This window comes from Oncorhynchus kisutch, linkage group LG8, assembly GCF_002021735.2.
Source record: "Oncorhynchus kisutch isolate 150728-3 linkage group LG8, Okis_V2, whole genome shotgun sequence".
NCBI lineage: Eukaryota > Metazoa > Chordata > Actinopteri > Salmoniformes > Salmonidae > Oncorhynchus > Oncorhynchus kisutch.
Window position 1 is genome coordinate 14057090 of NC_034181.2, and position 22448 is coordinate 14079537.

A 22448-nucleotide genomic window follows, 5' to 3' on the forward strand; every position below is an offset into this window, starting at 1 on the left:
GACATTTATTGGATATTTCGAACTTTTTTAACAAATCAAAAACTGAAAAATTGGGCGTGCAAAATTATTCAGCCCCTTTACTTTCAGTGCAGCAAACTCTCTCCAGAAGTTCAGTGAGGATCTCTGAATGATCCAATGTTGACCTAAATGACTAATGATGATAAATACAATCCACCTGTGTGTAATCAAGTCTCCGTATAAATGCACCTGCACTGTTATAGTCTCAGAGGTCCGTTAAAAGCGCAGAGAGCATCATGAAGAACAAGGAACACACCAGGCAGGTCCGAGATACTGTTGTGAAGAAGTTTAAAGCCGGATTTGGATACAAAAAGATTTCCCAAGCTTTAAACATCCCAAGGAGCACTGTGCAAGCGATAATATTGAAATGGAAGGAGTATCAGACCACTGCAAATCTACCAAGACCTGGCCGTCCCTCTAAACTTTCAGCTCATACAAGGAGAAGACTGATCAGAGATGCAGCCAAGAGGCCCATGATCACTCTGGATGAACTGCAGAGATCTACAGCTGAGGTGGGAGACTCTGTCCATAGGACAACAATCAGTCGTATATTGCACAAATCTGGCCTTTATGGAGGAGTGGCAAGAAGAAAGCCATTTCTTAAAGATATCCATAAAAAGTGTCGTTTAAAGTTTGCCACAAGCCACCTGGGAGACACACCAAACATGTGGAAGAAGGTGCTCTGGTCAGATGAAATTGAACTTTTTGGCAACAATGCAAAACGTTATGTTTGGCGTAAAAGCAAAACAGCTCATCACCCTGAACACACCATCCCCACTGTCAAACATGGTGGTGGCAGCATCATGGTTTGGGCCTGCTTTTCTTCAGCAGGGACAGGGAAGATGGTTAAAATTGATGGGAAGATGGATGGAGCCAAATACAGGACCATTCTGGAAGAAAACCTGATGGAGTCTGCAAAAGACCTGAGACTGGGACGGAGATTTGTCTTCCAACAAGACAATGATCCAAAACATAAAGCAAAATCTACAATGGAATGGTTCAAAAATAAACATAATCAGGTGTTAGAATGGCCAAGTCAAAGTCCAGACCTGAATCCAGTCGAGAATCTGTGGAAAGAACTGAAAACTGCTGTTCACAAATGCTCTCCATCCAACCTCACTGAGCTCGAGCTGTTTTGCAAGGAGGAATGGGAAAAAATGTCAGTCTCTCGATGTGCAAAACTGATAGAGACATACCCCAAGCGACTTACAGCTGTAATCGCAGCAAAAGGTGGTGCTACAAAGTATTAACTTAAGGGGGCTGAATAATTTTGCACGCCCAATTTTTCAGTTTTTGATTTGTTAAAAAAGTTTGAAATATCCAATAAATGTCGTTCCACTTCATGATTGTGTCCCACTTGTTGTTGATTCTTCACAAAAAAATACAGTTTTATATCTTTATGTTTGAAGCCTGAAATGTGGCAAAAGGTCGCAAAGTTCAAGGGGGCCGAATACTTTCGCAAGGCACTGTATATATATATATATATATATATATATATGACACACACACACACACAGGAAGGTGAGGGAAAGATATATATATATATATATATATATATATATATATATATATATATATATATATGTGTGTGTGTGTGTGTGTGTGTGTGTGTGTGTGTGTGTGTGTGTGTGTGTGTGTGTACCAAGGGAGCATCCTATTTGTATTTGTTAGAGACTCACGTGGTGACTTCTGCAATGTGCTTGTGTCTGAGACTCATCCACAGATCATCGTCCTCATCCAGCAACACCGCCTTCTCCTTGACCTCCCCCATCCCGCTGGTGTCATACCTGACACACACACACACACACAGAAAGGTGAGGGAAAGAGAGATGAGAGAGAGATATCAGAGAGAGATATGAGAGAGAGGTAAGAGAAAGGTGAGGGAAAGGTAGACGACAAAGGGAGAGATGAGCGAGAGAGATGAGAAAGAGGTGAGCGAGAGAGATGAGAAAGAGGTGAGAGAGATGAGAATGAGAGAGGTGAGAGAGAGAGACATGAGAGAAAGCGAGAGAGAGGTGAGAGAGAGAAATGAGAAAGAGAGAGAGAGTGTTGAGAGAGCGATGAGAAAGAGAGAGAGAGAGAGAGAGTGGTGAGAGAGAGCAGTCCATAACAGATATGCTCAAATGTTGATTTAGAATTCAAACCAAACAAGAAACTACAGTATAGGATGACTTCCTAACAAAATAAGAGATGGACCTAAATATATGCTGCCAGGCATAGATATAATTTATTTAACTTAGGGATCGATATCCTTTAAATCACCTAATATATGGATAGTTCACATTGTTCACTATTGTTCACATATATATCCTAGTGTTCACATTTAGATCCTATTGTTCACATAGAGATCCTATTGTTCACATATGGATATATATCCTCTTGTTCCATATAGATTCTATTGTTCACATAGAGATCCTATTGTTCACATATATATCCTAGTGTTCACATTTAGATCCTCTTGTTTCATATAGATCCTATTGTTCACATAGAGACAGAGATCTTATTGTTCACATAGAGACAGAGATCCTATTTTTCACGTATGGATAAAGATCCTATTGTTCCATATATATCCTGTTGTTCACATAGAGATATAGATCCTATTGTCCATATAGATCCATAGATCCTATTGTTCACATAGAGATAGAGATCATATTGTTCACATAGAGATCCTATTGTTCACATAGAGATAGAGATCATATTGTTCACATAGAGATCCTATTGTTCACATAGATATCCTATTGTTTACATAGAGATAGATATCCTATTGTCCAAATAGATCCATAGATCCTATTGTTCACATAGAGATAGAGATCATATTGTTCACATAGATATCCTATTGTTTACATAGAGATAGATATCCTATTGTCCAAATAGATCCATAGATCCTATTGTTCACATAGAGATAGAGATCATATTGTTCACATAGAGATCCTATTATTTACACAGAGATCCTATTGTTCCATATAGATCCTATTGTTAACATGGAGAAAGAGATCCTATATGTTCTATTTCATTTTGTGGTGCCATGAACCCCTTGCTAGGCTGTGCCTGTGTGCCTGTGTGCCTGTGTGTGTGTGTTTACTTGTAGACGTCGTTCTCGATGCCCAGCAGGTCATAGCCCATGGCTTGGAGGGTGAGTTCATGGAGGATGGGAGAGACCGGGTCAAAGCCTCGGTCCAGAATCAAGAGCTGGGAGCGAGACTTGTCCGGACCCTAAGCAGGGAGGAGAGAAAGAGGGGAAATATAAACTGACAAAGACAAAAGGCTGGACAATGAGGTTTATAATAATATGTTTCTATAATATAATATATGCCATTGAGCAGATGCTTTGATCCAAAGCGACTTACAGTCATGCGTGTACCCATCTTACGTATGGGTAGCCCCCAGGAATCGAACCCACAACCCTGGCGTTGCAAACGCCATGCTCTACCAACTGAACCGTACCAGTGTTCCATGTGCCAGTGGTATGTGTTTACATTATGATTCAACTACACTATTACAGTTTCATACATAACCTCCAAAATGTTCCAACACTGTAGATTCTACTATTCCATTATTTTTCTTGTGCGTGCTACATTGGTTTTACGTAATGACGTGTTTCAATGTAACCTAAAGGAGAAAACACACCATGCCGGCGAAAGGCTAAAACCAGCTGGTGGCTATCCTATCGCCTCGGACCTGAACATCGGACATCATTTCTATATGTTGAATGGCCACCGTTAGTTGGCAGCCAGCAGGGGATCGCTAACACAACCTGCTGTTTTTACCATTCACTGGCTCAGTGTGTTTTGTAAGACCCTGTCCCAGTGAAATCATTATGGTTGGTTGGCTTTAGGGTTGAGGTCAATTCCATTTCAATTCCAGTCAATTCAGGGAGCACACTGAAATTACAAGACTAATTCTCTCCAATGTTTTTCAATTAGGAAAATGTGGAACTGTGTTTACTATCTGAATTGACTGGAATTTAAATGGAATTGACTCCTACCCTGGTTGTCTGCTCTCCTGCCTCACCTCTCCCATGGTGGGGTTGTCTGCCTTGTAGCCATCCAGCTTGTCCTGCAGGAGCTGAGCCAGAGTGGTACAGTCTTTATACTCCCTGAGTCAAGTAGACAACAGACAGGCTCTTAGCTTTCCAACAGACAACAGTCTATACAGGTGTTAGACACGATAGGAGATAAACGCTGTGTATCAGTGCAATAGAAAGCCTAGTGACTGCTTCCTCTCGCCCTCTCTCTCTCTCACCCTCTGTATCTGACGCCAGGGTATTCCTTCAGGGTATTGCAGAGAGTGGCGATCTGCTCAGCACAGCGCTCTAACATGTTGTGCTTAATGTCAGCCTTGTAGGGGCTGTAGAAGTCCTGGAAGGCATCTGTCTTGTCCAGGGAAAACACCTAGACACACAGACATAAGACAGATAAGCGGGAATAGACATACATACCACAGGAGGTTGGTGGCACCGTAAATGGAAAGAACGGGCTCCGGGTAATGACTGGAGCGGAATCAGTGGAATGGTATCAAATACATTAAACACATGGTTTTCATGTGTTTGATGCCATTCCATTAGCTCTGTTCCGGCCATTATTATGAGCCGTTCGCCCCTCAGCAGCCTCCACTGCTACATACACACATAGAAATTATTAATGAAATGTATTTTATTAGGCTCTTTTTACATCAATAGTTGTCACAAAGTCCTTTACAGTTGCCCGGCCTAGACTCCAAATATTACGGTCACTTTCCGTAAATATTTGGAATATTCCTGTAATCAGGATGGAATGAGCAAGATATCCATGAATCCTACAACCGGGAATTTGGTGGAAATTAACAGAATTTTGCAACCCTTTCCAGTGGGCATGCAGGGTCGGTCGTGCAGGTGGCACAGTAGCAGTGTGTGAGATTGAGTCAAACAGTGTGTGGTGGGGGGGTGATATAATCCTCTTTCATTACGCTGAGTGCTGCCCAAATGACTGACAACACAGTACAATGCTGTAGGAGCAGATGCGACATCTTTCATTATTTTCGTAGGAGGGATTTCCCAAATGCACCATTATGACATAAATGACAGTTTATTTCCAATCTGACACTTCCTATTTCGCTTCCAATTTCTGCTCCTCCATCCTTTCCCATTTCCTCTACATGCCCCATAATGCCAGGCAGGCTCTCTCTTTCCCCATGCACCACCACCACTGCAATCCCTCCTCTACTCCTCCCCTTCTCTTCGATTATTCATCCCCCTCTCCAATTGTGCTTCCTCCTCCTCTCCCTCTCCCTCTCCCTCTCCCTCTCCCTCTCCCTCTCCCTCTCCCTCTCCCTCTCCCTCTCCCTCTCCCTCGACAGACAGACAGACAGACAGACAGACAGACAGACAGACAGACAGACAGACAGACAGTTCTGACCTGAGACTCATAGGACAGACAGACAGACAGACAGACAGACAGACAGACAGACAGACAGACAGACAGACAGACAGACAGACAGACAGACAGACAGACAGACAGACAGACAGACAGACAGACAGACAGACAGAACAGACAGACAGACAGACAGACAGACAGACAGACAGACAGACAGACAGAAGGGCAGACAGACAGACAGAAGGGCAGACAGACAGACAGACAGTTCTGACCTGAGACTCATAGGACAGACAGACAGAAGGGCAGACAGACAGACAGTTCTGACCTGAGACTCATAGGACAGACAGACAGACAGACAGACAGACAGACAGACAGACAGACAGACAGAAGGGCAGACAGACAGACAGACAGTTCTGACCTGAGACTCATAGGACAGACAGACAGACAGACAGACAGACAGACAGACAGACAGACAGACAGACAGACAGACAGACAGACAGACAGACAGACAGACAGACAGACAGACAGACAGACAGACAGACAGTTCTGACCTGAGACTCATAGGGCAGACAGACAGACAGACAGACAGACAGACAGACAGACAGACAGACAGACAGACAGACAGACAGACAGACAGACAGACAGACAGACAGACAGACAGACAGACAGACAGACAGACAGGTTCTGACCTGAGACTCATAGGGCAGAAAGGCGATGTGGATCTCAGTCAAGGTCTTCATGGCTTTGGACGCGCGGGATTTCGTCAACAAGTTAAACAATGAATCTGGGATTGCTGTGAGGGAGGGGGGACAAAAAATATGAATTAAAAGATGAAAGAAAAAGGGTAATAGAATAGAAATCAATATCCTCTACTGTGGAAGGTTGCGTGTTGGTATGGTGTCAAAGAGGAGTTGACTGTTGTTTCATCTGCTAGTCCGTTCCCAGTACTCCAGCAGGCGGTCAGACTGCTCCATACTCTAATTGACATAAACAGCAGGCGATGGTACGTCGTCGTCCTGGGTCTCTCTAATATTACTCACTGTCAGTGAAGAAGACGTGAGCTCCTCTGTATCTGGGCGACCGAGGGTCTCTGAAGTCATCTATGAGTGCCTCCACAGTCTGGGGAGAAGGAACGGTTGGCAACATCATTAGAATCTTACCATAGAAAGCAAAACGTCTGTGGTCCTGTGTGGCTTAGATGGTAGAGCATGGTGTTTCCAACTCCAGAGCTGTGGGTTTCATATCCCACTGGAGCCACCCATATGTTCATGTATGAATGTACCACAGTAAAATGCTTTGGATGAAAGCATCTAGAAAATGGCTCCCATACCTCATCACTGGGAGTTATTAAGTAGATGGCCTCCATGCTAGGGAGAGGCTCCCGTTTCTTTCCGATGTCTTCAACAACTGGACAGGAGAAGACAGAAAAGCACAGTCATTCAGTTAGTCAATTGAAGGTGGTACACCTAAAATGTATCCCCCACATCCAATTTCTCTGTAACATAGCAGAGACTCGCACTTGAGCCTTTTACTTTCTGTTTTGGTCCACCAGCCTCACTCAAACAGCTGTAAAAAAAAGTAGTTAATTTCACAGCGATTTAGATGGTACAATGATTCCCTACACTATTCAGTGCTTGTTTTCTAACATAAACTGAAATTGAGCGAACAGCAAATAATTTTTGCAACCAGGAAATGACATTGGCCACTAGATAAGACAGCCACAAATTCAAAGCAACTTTCCGGTGGGAGAAATCAATTAGAGAATATCACAGCCAATCTCTGGTGGGTAAGTTACACTGTGAAAAGCTTCATTCCATTATTACTGCAGATATATTTTTGACATTTTCTGAAATAACAATGCAAATAAAAAACATGGTGTATCATCTTGAAGTGATGCTGAACAGGAAGTGTGTATATGTGAGACATTGACAGAGTGGTACTCACTGGTGATGCCCTCTGACATGATATCTGTCATCTTACAGCAGGATGACATCATCCTCATGCTCAGCTTGTCTACGACCAGCACCTGGGGCAGGGCAGGGCAGGGAGGACACAGGTCAGAGGTCACAGTGCGTCAAGGGCTCTAGTCAAAAGCAGCATGCTATATAGGGAATAGGGTGCCATTTGGGCGCAGACCAGTGCGATCATGTACTATCAGAGAGTCATTCATAACCAAGACGCAGTCATTCATAACCAAGACGCAGTCATTCATAAACAAGACACAGTCATTCATAGCCAAGACGCAGTCATTCATAAACAAGACACAGTCATTCATAACCCAGACACAGTCATTTATAACCAAGACACAGTCATTCATAAACAAGACACGGTCATTCATAAACCAGACACAGTCATTTATAACCAAGACACAGTCTTTCATAAACAAGACACGGTCATTCATAAACCAGACACAGTCATTTATAACCAAGACACAGTCATTCATAACCAAGACACAGTCATTCATAACCAAGACACAGTCATTCATAAACAAGACACAGTCATTCATAAACAAGACACAGTCATTCATAACCAAGACACAGTCATTCATAACGAAGACACAGTCATTCATAAACAAGACACTGTCATTCATAACCAAGACACAGTCATTCATAAACAAGACACAGTCATTCATAACCAAGACGCAGTCATTCATAACCAAGACACAGTCATTCATAACCAAGACACAGTCATTCATAACCAAGACACAGTCATTCATAACCAAGACACAGTCATTCATAAACAAGACGCAGTCATTCATAAACAAGACACAGCCATTTATAACCAAGACACAGTCATTTATAACCAAGACACAGTCATTCATAAACAAGACGCAGCCATTCATAACCAAGACACAGTCATTCATAAACAAGACGCAGTCATTCATAAACAAGACACAGCCATTTATAACCAAGACACAGTCCTTTATAAACAAGCCCTAGTCATTCATAAATAAGACACAGTCATTCATAAACAAGACGCAGTCATTCATAACCAAGACACAGTCATTCATAACCAAGACACAGTCATTCATAACCAAGACACAGTCATTCATAACCAAGACACAGTCATTCATAAACAAGACGCAGTCATTCATAAACAAGACACAGCCATTTATAACCAAGACACAGTCATTTATAACCAAGACACAGTCATTCATAAACAAGACGCAGCCATTCATAACCAAGACACAGTCATTCATAAACAAGACGCAGTCATTCATAAACAAGACACAGCCATTTATAACCAAGACACAGTCCTTTATAAACAAGCCCTAGTCATTCATAAATAAGACACAGTCATTCATAAACAAGACGCAGTCATTCATAAACAAGACACAGTCATTCATAAACAAGACGCATTCATAAACAAGACACAGTCATTCATAAACAAGACACAGTCATTTATAACCAAGACGCAGTCATTCATAACCAAGACGCAGTCATTCATAACCAAGACACAGTCATTTATAAACAAGCCCTAGTCATTCATAAATAAGACACAGTCATTCATAAACAAGACGCAGTCATTCATAAACAAGACACAGTCATTCATAAACAAGACGCATTCATAAACAAGACACAGTCATTCATAAACAAGACACAGTCATTTATAACCAAGACGCAGTCATTCATAACCAAGACACAGTCATTCATAACCAAGACACAGCCATTCATAACCAAGACACAATCATTCATAACCAAGACGCAGTCATTCATAAACAAGACACAGTCATTCATAACCCAGACACAGTCATTCATAACCAAGACACAATCATTCATAACCAAGACGCAGTCATTCATAAACAAGACACGGTCATTCATAAACCAGACACAGTCATTTATAACCAAGACACAGTCTTTCATAAACAAGACACGGTCATTCATAAACCAGACACAGTCATTTATAACCAAGACACAGTCATTCATAACCAAGACACAGTCATTCATAACCAAGACACAGTCATTCATAACCAAGACACAGTCATTCATAACCCAGACACAGTCATTTATAACCAAGACACAGTCATTCATAACCAAGACACAGTCATTCATAAACAAGACACAGTCATTCATAAACAAGACACAGTCATTCATAACCAAGACGCAGTCATTCATAAACAAGACGCAGTCATTCATAAACAAGATGCAGTCATTCATAACCAAGACGCAGTCATTCATAACCAAGACACAGTCATTCATAAACAAGACGCAGTCATTCATAAACAAGACACAGTCATTCATAGCCAAGACGCAGTCATTCATAAACAAGACACAGTCATTCATAACCCAGACACAGTCATTTATAACCAAGACACAGTCATTCATAACCAAGACACAGTCATTCATAACCAAGACACAGCCATTCATAACCAAGACACAATCATTCATAACCAAGACGCAGTCATTCATAAACAAGACACAGTCATTCATAACCCAGACACAGTCATTCATAACCAAGACACAATCATTCATAACCAAGACCCAGTCATTCATAAACAAGACACGGTCATTCATAAACCAGACACAGTCATTTATTACCAAGACACAGTCTTTCATAAACAAGACACGGTCATTCATAAACCAGACACAGTCATTTATAACCAAGACACAGTCATTCATAACCAAGACACAGTCATTCATAACCCAGACACAGTCATTTATAACCAAGACACAGTCATTCATAACCAAGACACAGTCATTCATAAACAAGACACAGTCATTCATAAACAAGACACAGTCATTCATAACCAAGACGCAGTCATTCATAAACAAGACGCAGTCATTCATAAACAAGATGCAGTCATTCATAACCAAGACGCAGTCATTCATAACCAAGACACAGTCATTCATAAACAAGACGCAGTCATTCATAAACAAGACACAGTCATTCATAGCCAAGACGCAGTCATTCATAAACAAGACACAGTCATTCATAACCCAGACACAGTCATTTATAACCAAGACACAGTCATTCATAACCAAGACACAGTCATTCATAACCAAGACACAGCCATTCATAACCAAGACACAATCATTCATAACCAAGACGCAGTCATTCATAAACAAGACACAGTCATTCATAACCCAGACACAGTCATTCATAACCAAGACACAATCATTCATAACCAAGACCCAGTCATTCATAAACAAGACACGGTCATTCATAAACCAGACACAGTCATTTATAACCAAGACACAGTCTTTCATAAACAAGACACGGTCATTCATAAACCAGACACAGTCATTTATAACCAAGACACAGTCATTCATAACCAAGACACAGTCATTCATAACCAAGACACAGTCATTCATAACCAAGACACAGTCATTCATAACCCAGACACAGTCATTTATAACCAAGACACAGTCATTCATAACCAAGACACAGTCATTCATAAACAAGACACAGTCATTCATAACCAAGACACAGTCATTCATAACGAAGACACAGTCATTCATAACCAAGACACAGTCATTCATAAACAAGACACAGTCATTCATAACCAAGACGCAGTCATTCATAACCAAGACACAGTCATTCATAACCAAGACACAGTCATTCATAACCAAGACACAGTCATTCATAACCAAGACACAGTCATTCATAAACAAGACGCAGTCATTCATAAACAAGACACAGCCATTTATAACCAAGACACAGTCATTTATAACCAAGACACAGTCATTCATAAACAAGACGCAGCCATTCATAACCAAGACACAGTCATTCATAAACAAGACGCAGTCATTCATAAACAAGACACAGCCATTTATAACCAAGACACAGTCATTTATAAACAAGCCCTAGTCATTCATAAATAAGACACAGTCATTCATAAACAAGACGCAGTCATTCATAAACAAGACACAGTCATTCATAAACAAGACGCATTCATAAACAAGACACAGTCATTCATAACCAAGACGCAGTCATTCATAACCAAGACACAGTCATTTATAAACAAGCCCTAGTCATTCATAAATAAGACACAGTCATTCATAAACAAGACGCAGTCATTCATAAACAAGACATAGTCATTCATAAACAAGACGCATTCATAAACAAGACACAGTCATTCATAAACAAGACACAGTCATTTATAACCAAGACGCAGTCATTCATAACCAAGACACAGTCATTCATAACCAAGACACAGCCATTCATAACCAAGACACAATCATTCATAACCAAGACGCAGTCATTCATAAACAAGACACAGTCATTCATAACCCAGACACAGTCATTCATAACCAAGACACAATCATTCATAACCAAGACGCAGTCATTCATAAACAAGACACGGTCATTCATAAACCAGACACAGTCATTTATAACCAAGACACAGTCTTTCATAAACAAGACACGGTCATTCATAAACCAGACACAGTCATTTATAACCAAGACACAGTCATTCATAAACAAGACGCAGCCATTCATAACCAAGACACAGTCATTCATAAACAAGACGCAGTCATTCATAAACAAGACACAGCCATTTATAACCAAGACACAGTCATTTATAAACAAGCCCTAGTCATTCATAAATAAGACACAGTCATTCATAAACAAGACGCAGTCATTCATAAACAAGACACAGTCATTCATAAACAAGACGCATTCATAAACAAGACACAGTCATTCATAACCAAGACGCAGTCATTCATAACCAAGACACAGTCATTTATAAACAAGCCCTAGTCATTCATAAATAAGACACAGTCATTCATAAACAAGACGCAGTCATTCATAAACAAGACATAGTCATTCATAAACAAGACGCATTCATAAACAAGACACAGTCATTCATAAACAAGACACAGTCATTTATAACCAAGACGCAGTCATTCATAACCAAGACACAGTCATTCATAACCAAGACACAGCCATTCATAACCAAGACACAATCATTCATAACCAAGACGCAGTCATTCATAAACAAGACACAGTCATTCATAACCCAGACACAGTCATTCATAACCAAGACACAATCATTCATAACCAAGACGCAGTCATTCATAAACAAGACACGGTCATTCATAAACCAGACACAGTCATTTATAACCAAGACACAGTCTTTCATAAACAAGACACGGTCATTCATAAACCAGACACAGTCATTTATAACCAAGACACAGTCATTCATAAACAAGACGCAGCCATTCATAACCAAGACACAGTCATTCATAAACAAGACGCAGTCATTCATAAACAAGACACAGCCATTTATAACCAAGACACAGTCATTTATAAACAAGCCCTAGTCATTCATAAATAAGACACAGTCATTCATAAACAAGACGCAGTCATTCATAAACAAGACACAGTCATTCATAAACAAGACGCATTCATAAACAAGACACAGTCATTCATAAACAAGACACAGTCATTTATAACCAAGACGCAGTCATTCATAACCAAGACGCAGTCATTCATAACCAAGACACAGTCATTTATAAACAAGCCCTAGTCATTCATAAATAAGACACAGTCATTCATAAACAAGACGCAGTCATTCATAAACAAGACACAGTCATTCATAAACAAGACGCATTCATAAACAAGACACAGTCATTCATAAACAAGACACAGTCATTTATAACCAAGACGCAGTCATTCATAACCAAGACACAGTCATTCATAACCAAGACACAGCCATTCATAACCAAGACACAATCATTCATAACCAAGACGCAGTCATTCATAAACAAGACACATTCATAAACAAGACACAGTCATTCATAAACAAGACACAGTCATTTATAACCAAGACGCAGTCATTCATAACCAAGACACAGTCATTCATAACCAAGACACAGCCATTCATAACCCAGACACAGTCATTCATAACCAAGACACAATCATTCATAACCAAGACGCAGTCATTCATAAACAAGACACGGTCATTCATAAACCAGACACAGTCATTTATAACCAAGACACAGTCTTTCATAAACAAGACACGGTCATTCATAAACCAGACACAGTCATTTATAACCAAGACACAGTCATTCATAACCAAGACACAGTCATTCATAACCAAGACACAGTCATTCATAACCAAGACACAGTCATTCATAACCCAGACACAGTCATTTATAACCAAGACACAGTCATTCATAACCAAGACACAGTCATTCATAAACAAGACACAGTCATTCATAAACAAGACGCAGTCATTCATAAACAAGATGCAGTCATTCATAACCAAGACGCAGTCATTCATAACCAAGACACAGTCATTCATAAACAAGACGCAGTCATTCATAAACAAGACACAGTCATTCATAGCCAAGACGCAGTCATTCATAAACAAGACACAGTCATTCATAACCAAGACGCAGTCATTCATAACCAAGACGCAGTCATTCATAAACAAGACACAGTCATTCATAAACAAGACGCAGTCATTCATAAACAAGACACAGTCATTCATAAACAAGACGCATTCATAAACAAGACACAGTCATTCATAAACAAGACACAGTCATTTATAACCAAGACGCAGTCATTCATAACCAAGACGCAGTCATTCATAACCAAGACACAGTCATTTATAAACAAGCCCTAGTCATTCATAAATAAGACACAGTCATTCATAAACAAGACGCAGTCATTCATAAACAAGACACAGTCATTCATAAACAAGACGCATTCATAAACAAGACACAGTCATTCATAAACAAGACACAGTCATTTATAACCAAGACGCAGTCATTCATAACCAAGACACAGTCATTCATAACCAAGACACAGCCATTCATAACCAAGACACAATCATTCATAACCAAGACGCAGTCATTCATAAACAAGACACATTCATAAACAAGACACAGTCATTCATAAACAAGACACAGTCATTTATAACCAAGACGCAGTCATTCATAACCAAGACACAGTCATTCATAACCAAGACACAGCCATTCATAACCCAGACACAGTCATTCATAACCAAGACACAATCATTCATAACCAAGACGCAGTCATTCATAAACAAGACACGGTCATTCATAAACCAGACACAGTCATTTATAACCAAGACACAGTCTTTCATAAACAAGACACGGTCATTCATAAACCAGACACAGTCATTTATAACCAAGACACAGTCATTCATAACCAAGACACAGTCATTCATAACCAAGACACAGTCATTCATAACCAAGACACAGTCATTCATAACCCAGACACAGTCATTTATAACCAAGACACAGTCATTCATAACCAAGACACAGTCATTCATAAACAAGACACAGTCATTCATAAACAAGACGCAGTCATTCATAAACAAGATGCAGTCATTCATAACCAAGACGCAGTCATTCATAACCAAGACACAGTCATTCATAAACAAGACGCAGTCATTCATAAACAAGACACAGTCATTCATAGCCAAGACGCAGTCATTCATAAACAAGACACAGTCATTCATAACCAAGACGCAGTCATTCATAACCAAGACGCAGTCATTCATAAACAAGACACAGTCATTCATAACCAAGACACAGTCATTCATAACCAAGACGCAGTCATTCATAACCAAGGCACAGTCATTTATAACCATTGATATGCAGTGCCTTCAGAAAGTATTAATATATACTGAACAAAAATATAAAACGCAACATGTAGTGTTGGTCCCATGTTTCATGAGCTGAAATAAAAGATCCCAGAAATTGTCCATACCCACAAAAAGGTTATTAATATAAAATGTTGAGCACAGATTTGTTTACATCCTTGTTAATAAGCATTTCTCCTTTACCAAGATAATCCATACACCTAAACAGGTGTGGCATATCAAGAAGCTGATTAAACAGCATGATCATTACACAGGTGGACCTTGTGCAGGGGACAATAAAAAGATACTCTAAAATGTGCAGCTTTGTCAACACAATACCACAGATGTCTCAAGTTTTGAGGGAGTGTGCAATTGGCATCCTGACTGCAGGAATGTCCACCAGAGCTGCTGCCAGAGAATTGAATGTTATTTTCTCTACATTAAGCTGCCTCCAACGTCAATTTAGAGAATTTGGCAGTATTTGTATTTATTATGGATCCCCATAATACATACGTCCAACCAGCTCACAACCGTAGACCACGTTTAACCATGCCAGCCCAGGACCTCCACATCTGGCTTCTTCACTGGCGGGATCATCTGAAGGGGTGCTGAGGTGTATTTCTGTCTGTAATAAATCCCTTTTGTTGGAAAACCACATTCTGATTGGCTGGGCCTGGCTTCCCAGTGGATCCATGGGTGGGCATAGGCCCACCTGATTGGGAGCCAGACCCACCCATGGATCCACCCTTGCCCATGTAAAACCCATAGATTAGGGCCTAATTTATTTATTTCAATTGACTGATTTCCTTACATTAACTGTAACTCAGTAAACTCTTTGAAATTGTTGCATGTTGCGTTTATATTTATGTTCAGTATACTTTCTGAAGGCACTGTAAAAGCTGCCCATACCTTCCATTCTCCCTTCTTGTGTACCTTCTTGATGACGTCATTCATAATCTCTGTAAAGGGAGAAATCATTGGTTAGCACACTTCAGCTTGCACAGTAAACTTTTTTTGTGATAAAAGCATCGTAGGCAATTTCCCCTTGTCATATACAGTAAGTCTCGCGAGGTCTCACTGACTCAACTATTGGAACAACATTAGCAAAGCCTGGGCATCTAAGCATAATGTTTCAGATAAAAAAATGGATGTCAGATATTTTTTTCTCGTGAATTCTGGTGACAGACGGTGTTAGCGGTGAGGACACAGTCATTGTTGGCATTTAATGGACTCCTCGGAGGGGTATGAAGTAGGCATGTCATACAGTGTAACACTTGAATTCCATCTGTGTGGAGTTTTGGAATTGCACCCCTTGGAACCCTCTGGAAGACTGTTGTTGCATCCCAAAATGGAACCCTATTACCTTTAAACTGTGCTACTCTTAACCGGGACCTAGGGAATAGGGTGCCATTTGGGACACATATCCCAACTAACAGCAAAAGTTCCCGCAACTTTCGAGAACGTTCCCTTCCCTCATCATCTAATGTTTGGACCATGTGGTCCACCATGGTTTGACCTCGAGAGAGGCTGGGCAGAGAGTGCAGCACAATCTGAGCCACTTCACCATAGCATCCATCATCCGGACATTCCAAAACGAGAGTAGGTTTGTACTGCAGACATTGGACCTCTATTACTTTTACTACTTGACAGAGGTACAACAAAAGCACAGTAAAGACCATAAATTAAAAATATATACTGTAAGGGGAAACAAAGCCAATGTTTCATGTATTACTGTATACAGTATATGAAATTGGGAGCTATACTACTTTGTAACATGTTTATCTTGTATACTGTATAACTGTAGTGTTTACTGTACTGTATGCTATTTTGTTTTTGTAGAACTGAAAGACGACCACCACATGGAACATGTCTATTTACAGACCAACCGGAGGCTTCCATTGTGCAAATGGTAGTTGAAAATGATGCCATAAGACTGTGGGATATCTAACAACAGATTATTGAAAACCCTGCCATCTTCCATAACGTCAGAGTGAGCTTTTCAACCATAGCCTGCATTCTTAAGAAACACCATCTCTGGATGAAGCAAATCTACAGTCCCATTTGAAAGGATTCCCAGAGTGAAGGGTGAATGGTATGAATATGTGCAAGTAAAGTAGTGTATTATTATTATTACACTGTTGAAATATTAGAGACTCATTGATGTTGCCAGTGAACTTCACTATACAGCAATTACAGTATTTGCTGTAATTTCAGAGAATCATGGAGTTGGATGCAAGTCCCATCCCCAAGGAAATCCTATTCATAGATGAGGCTGGATTCAATTGAATTAAGTGGAGGAGGAGAGGAAGGAATATCATTGGTAAACGAGCCATCATTGAGATACCTAGCCAGCGCGGAGGAAATGTCATCATTATAAGCGCAGCTATGAGCCACAATGGGGTCCTCCACCGCCATGCCACCCTTGGACCATACAACACTGCCCATGTTCTTAATTTCCTGAACACCTTACATAACAATCTTTTCCAGCCAGAGCTGAGAGGGCCAGATGATCCTGATGTATGTTCTAATCAAATTGTATTTGTCACATACACCGAATACAACAGCTTACCGTGAAATGCTTACTTTACAAGCCCTTAAACAACAATGCAGTTCAAGAAATAGAGTTAAGAAAATATTTACTAAATAAAGTCAAAAATAACATTCAATAAGTAATAACAAATAACAATCAAATAACAATCAATAAGTAACACAAGAAAATGCAATAACAATAATGAGGCTAAATACAGGGGGTACAAGTACTGAGTCAATTTACTCATGTAAATAGTCCTGGTAGCCATTTGATACATTTTTCAGCAGTCTTATGGCTTGGGGGTAGAAGCTGTTAAGGGTTCTTTGGTGTGGTAGCAGAGAGAACTGTCTATAACTTGGGGGACTGGTGTCACCCAATGACCTTAGTATTCTTTGTTTTCTTTATTATTTTGGTTAGGTCAGGGTGTGACATGGGTGATATGTGTGTTTTTGTCTTATTCTAGGGTGTTTGTACTGTCTAGTTTTTTTTGTAGATTTATGGGGTTGTTTTCATCTAGGTGTTTATGTTGGTCTATGGTTGCCTAGATTGGTTCTCAATTAGAGGCAGGTGTTTATCGTTGTCTCTGATTGGGAACCATATTTAGGCAGCCATCTTCTTTGGGTATTTCGTGGGTTATTGTCTATGTTATGTTGCACGTATGCACATTGTTTGTATAGCGGTCACGGTCGTCTTATTCGTTTTGTTGCTTTTGTTTATGTGTTCTTCGTGTTCTTCATTAAATAAAGAAGAATGTATTCTAACCACCCTGCGCTTTGGTCTACTCCATACGACGATCGTGACAGAATAACCCACCAACAATGGACCAAGCAGCGTGGTAACGGACAGCAGCAGCAATCAAAGGACTTCTGGACTTGGGAGGAGATTCTGGATGGCAAAGGACCCTGGGCACAGCCAGGGGAATATCGCCGTCGCAAAGCAGAGCTGGAGGCAGCAAAAGCAGAGAGGCGCCGGTATGAGGAGGCAGCATGGCGGCGCGGCTGGAAGCCCGAGTGGCAGCCCCAAAAATTTCTTGGGGGAGGGCACACGGGGAGTGTGGCGAAGTCAGGTAGGAGACCTGCGCCAGCTCCCCGTGCTTACCATGGAGAGAGAGGGCGTTGTACCGGGCCGGCACCGTGTTATGCGGTGGAGCGCACGGTGTCCCCGGTGCGTATGCATAGCCCGGTGCGGTACATTCCAGCTCCTTGTATCGGCTGGGCTAGAGTGGGCATCGAGCCAGGTGCCATGAAGAAGGCTCTATGCATCTGGTCTCCAGTGCGTCTCCTCGGGCCGGCATACATGGCACCAGCCTTACGCATGGTGTCCCCCTTTCGCCTGCACAGCCCAGTGTGGGCTATTCCACCTCGCCGCACTGGCCTGGCTATGGGGAGCATTCAACCAGGTAAGGTTAGGCAGGCTCGGTGCTCCAGATCTCCAGTGCGCCTTCTCGGTCCGGTCTATCTGGTGCCATCTCCACGCACCAGCCCTCCGGTGGCAGCCACCCACACCGGGCTTCCTGTGCGTCCTCGGCCCAGTAACACCAGTGCCGACACCACGCACCAGGCCTACAGTGCGCCTCGTCTGTCCTGAGCCGCCAGAGTCTCCCGTCTGTCCTGAGCCGCCAGAGTCTCCCGTCTGTCCTGAGCCGCCAGAGTCTCCCGTCTGTCCTGAGCCGCCAGAGTCTCCCGTCTGTCCTGAGCCGCCAGAGTCTCCCGTCTGTCCTGAGCCACCAGAGTCTCCCGTCTGTCCTGAGACGCCAGAGTCTCCCGTCTGTCCTGAGCCGCCAGAGTCTCCCGTCTGTCCTGAGCCGCCAGAGTCTCCCGTCTGTCCTGAGCCGCCAGAGTCTCCCATCTGTCCTGAGCCGCTAGAGTCTCCCATCTGTCCTGAGCCGCAAGAGTCTCCCGTCTGTCCTGAGCTGCTAGTCTCCCGTCTGTCCTGAGCTGCTAGAGTCTCCCGTCTGTCCTGAGCTGCTAGAGTCTCCCGAAATGTTTGCCCAAATAAATGCTTCACAGATTTCTAGTAACAGACACATCTCAACATCAACTGTTCAGAGGAGACCACGTGAATCTGGCCATTCAGAATTGCTGCAAAGAAACCACTACTACACCTGCTTCTACACCTGCATTGCTTGCTGTTTGGGGTTTTAGGCTGGGTTTCTGTACAGCACTTTGAGATATCAGCTGATGTACGAAGGGCTATATAAATACATTTGATTTGATTTGATTTGATTTACTAAAAGGCCACCAATAAGAAAAAGACACTTGCTTGGGCCAAGAAACACAAACAATTTATATTAGACTGATGGAAATCTGTCCTTTGGTCTGATGAGTCCAAATTTGCGATTTTTGGATCCAACCACCATGTATTTGTAAGACGCAGAGTAGGTGAACGGATGATCTCCACGTGTGGTTCCCACTGTGAAGCACGAAGGAGAAGGTGTGATGGTGCTTTGCTGGTGACACTGTCAGTGATTTATTTAGAATTCAAGGCACACTTAACCAGCATGACTACCACAGTATTCTGCAGCAATACCCCATCCCATCTGGTTTGCGTTTAGTAGGACTATCATTTGTTTTTCAACAGGACAATGACCCAACACACCTCCAGGTTGTGTAAGGGTATTTGACCAAGAAGGAGAGGGATTGAGTGCTGCATCAGATGACCTGGCCTCCACAATCACCCGACCTCAACCCGATTGAGATGGTTTTGCATGAGTTAGTCCACAGAGTGAAGGAAAAGCAGCCAAGTGCTCAGCATATGTGGGAACTCCTTCAACACTGTTGGAAAGCATTCCAGTTGAAGCTGGTTGAGAGAATGTCAAGAGTGTGCAAAGCTGTTATCAAGGCAAAGGGTGGCTACTTTGAAGAATATAAAATATAAAATGTATTTTGATTTGTTTAACACTATTTTGGTTACTCCATGATTCCATATGTTATTTCATAGTTTTGACGTCTTCACTATTATTTTACAATGTAGAAAATAGTAATAGAATAAAGAAAAAATCTTGAATGAAAAGGTTCTAAAACTTTTGACTGGTACTGTAGGTCCTGGATGGTAGGTAGCTTGGCCCCAGTGATGTACTGGGCCGTACGCACTACCCCCTGTAACACCTTGCGGGCAGATGCCAAGCAGTTAAGCAGTGATGCAGCCAGTCAAGATACTCTCAATTGTGCAGCTGTAGAACTCTTTGAGGACCTGAGGGCCCATGCCATATCTTTTCAGGCTCCTGAGTGGGAAGAGCCGGTGTTGTGCCTTCTTCACGACAGTGTTAGTGTGTGTGGACCATGTTAATTCCTCCGTGATGGGGACACTGAGGAACTTGAAGCTCTCCACCCTCTCCACTACAGCCACTGATGTGGATGGGAACATGCTCGGCCATCCGTTTCCTATAGTGCACGATCAGTTTCTTTGTTTTGCTGACGTTGAGGGTAGTAGAGGGAGGGGGTATGAGCTTCAAATATATAATTAAAAAGCTGTCCTATCTATCTACTGGAGTGAGTCAGTGAGAGGGACACACAGCAATCACAAGGCTTAATCTCTTTCAATCCTCTTACGCCACAGAACTGGGCTGCTATTTCTGGGCTTTCTGTCCCACAGGATGTGATGTAACAACGCCCATGACAATATATCCTACAAACCAAAAGCTTACCGAAAAACAGAAATAGGCCGATGCTTCATTGGAGCTAGGCATACAAACATTTCGCTACACCAGCAATAACATATTTTAAATATGTGTATGCGACCAATAAAATTGGGTTTTGATTTGATTTTCAAACAATGTTGTTTTGAACATGGGTTGAGGGTTATAGAGGCAACCTGTCCATCTATCATTGAATTAATTCACTATCCAATTAACCAACTGGTTTAGCTAGGGGGAATTGCCCCAATGCCCCATAAACGTGTCAGTCAGCAACAACACAAACTCACAAGAAGCTTGGGAATGTAAAATAATGTCTGCCTCTCAAATGGTTCCCTATTCCCTGTATAATGCACTACTTTTGACCAGAGACAATATGGGCACATAGGACTCTGGTCAAGTGCACTATATAGGGAATAGGGTGCCATTTGGTACGCACTTACACTTCTCCTGTCTCTCTGAGCCAGACAACCACAATTGTGGGTCAGTGTGGATCCTTGCAAAGATATAATGACTTTTGATACATTCTTTGCATTGGTGTTTCAATTGACTTTCAATTCGTGTGCTATCCAGTAGAGAAATAGAATAAATGGGACCACCAGATGAACTAGGAAGATAGGAGAACTGAGCGCCTTTACGCACGTTGTGCAATCGTATCGGATGCAGGACGCACTATATTTTACTTTCAATATTTCTACTTCTCAATAAGTTTTTGGCAAAAGAATGTACTTAAATCATGTTTGATTTACAAATAGATATATAAATAAAATAGTAATTCAAACCAATTAAAGTAGCCTAAATTACTTTTAGAATAGCCTACTGTCAAAAATAAAATAGTCTACACGCAGTACACAGTGCTATAGCCTACATATCGGTGGTTGATCGTTAAATGCAAATAAATATTCTTACTTTCTCCCACAATGGCTTTTAGTCCGAGTGGTGCCATGGTGATGCCTCTGTAGTGAACACGTCTCTAAATCCCCCTCTCTAGCTCCCTTAATAACCCGACCCAACCTCAGCTAATACAGCGATGTAGTATACTGGAGACCTAATCCTTTACGCCTCCGCCTTGCCTGTAGGCTACTGTACAACCATGCCGATTTCGTCGGTCATGCCTAATGATTACATAGCCTAACTTTTAAATAAACACAAATATGTTTGGCTTTCTGCAGAGTATCAATTATCAAGTTAAAGTTACTGTATTTTACATTAGGGTTAGAATAAAGTACCGTTTTTAGGCAAATTACTTCAGATTTTAATTTGGTTGTGTCACGAGCGTAATAAAAATGAATGATTCAACATTTACGTTTGATATTTTTAGCGCAAGTGCAATACATGTATAAACATTGACTACATTATCAA

General features: G+C 41.5%; 1 protein-coding gene across 3 annotated transcripts in view; it reads right to left on the reverse strand.

Moving 5' to 3' along the window:
* Nucleotides 1-22137, reverse strand: part of LOC109894947 (syntaxin-binding protein 1-like) — a 34062-nt gene extending 11925 nt beyond the window's left edge. For all 3 annotated transcript variants that reach the window (XR_004210742.1, XM_031829706.1, XM_031829705.1), the window contains exons 1-10: nucleotides 21996-22137; nucleotides 15832-15881; nucleotides 7314-7395; nucleotides 6700-6776; nucleotides 6410-6488; nucleotides 6059-6162; nucleotides 4261-4409; nucleotides 4030-4114; nucleotides 3101-3231; nucleotides 1698-1805 (exon numbers count right to left, since the gene is read on the reverse strand). Coding sequence is in view for 2 of the 3 variants with exons in the window: in XM_031829706.1 (XP_031685566.1) it covers nucleotides 1698-1805; nucleotides 3101-3231; nucleotides 4030-4114; nucleotides 4261-4409; nucleotides 6059-6162; nucleotides 6410-6488; nucleotides 6700-6776; nucleotides 7314-7395; nucleotides 15832-15881; nucleotides 21996-22032 (902 nt within the window). In the remaining variant the exon portion in view is untranslated. The remainder of the gene's footprint in view (nucleotides 1-1697; nucleotides 1806-3100; nucleotides 3232-4029; nucleotides 4115-4260; nucleotides 4410-6058; nucleotides 6163-6409; nucleotides 6489-6699; nucleotides 6777-7313; nucleotides 7396-15831; nucleotides 15882-21995) is intronic.
* Between the last annotated feature and the right edge of the window lie 311 nt (nucleotides 22138-22448).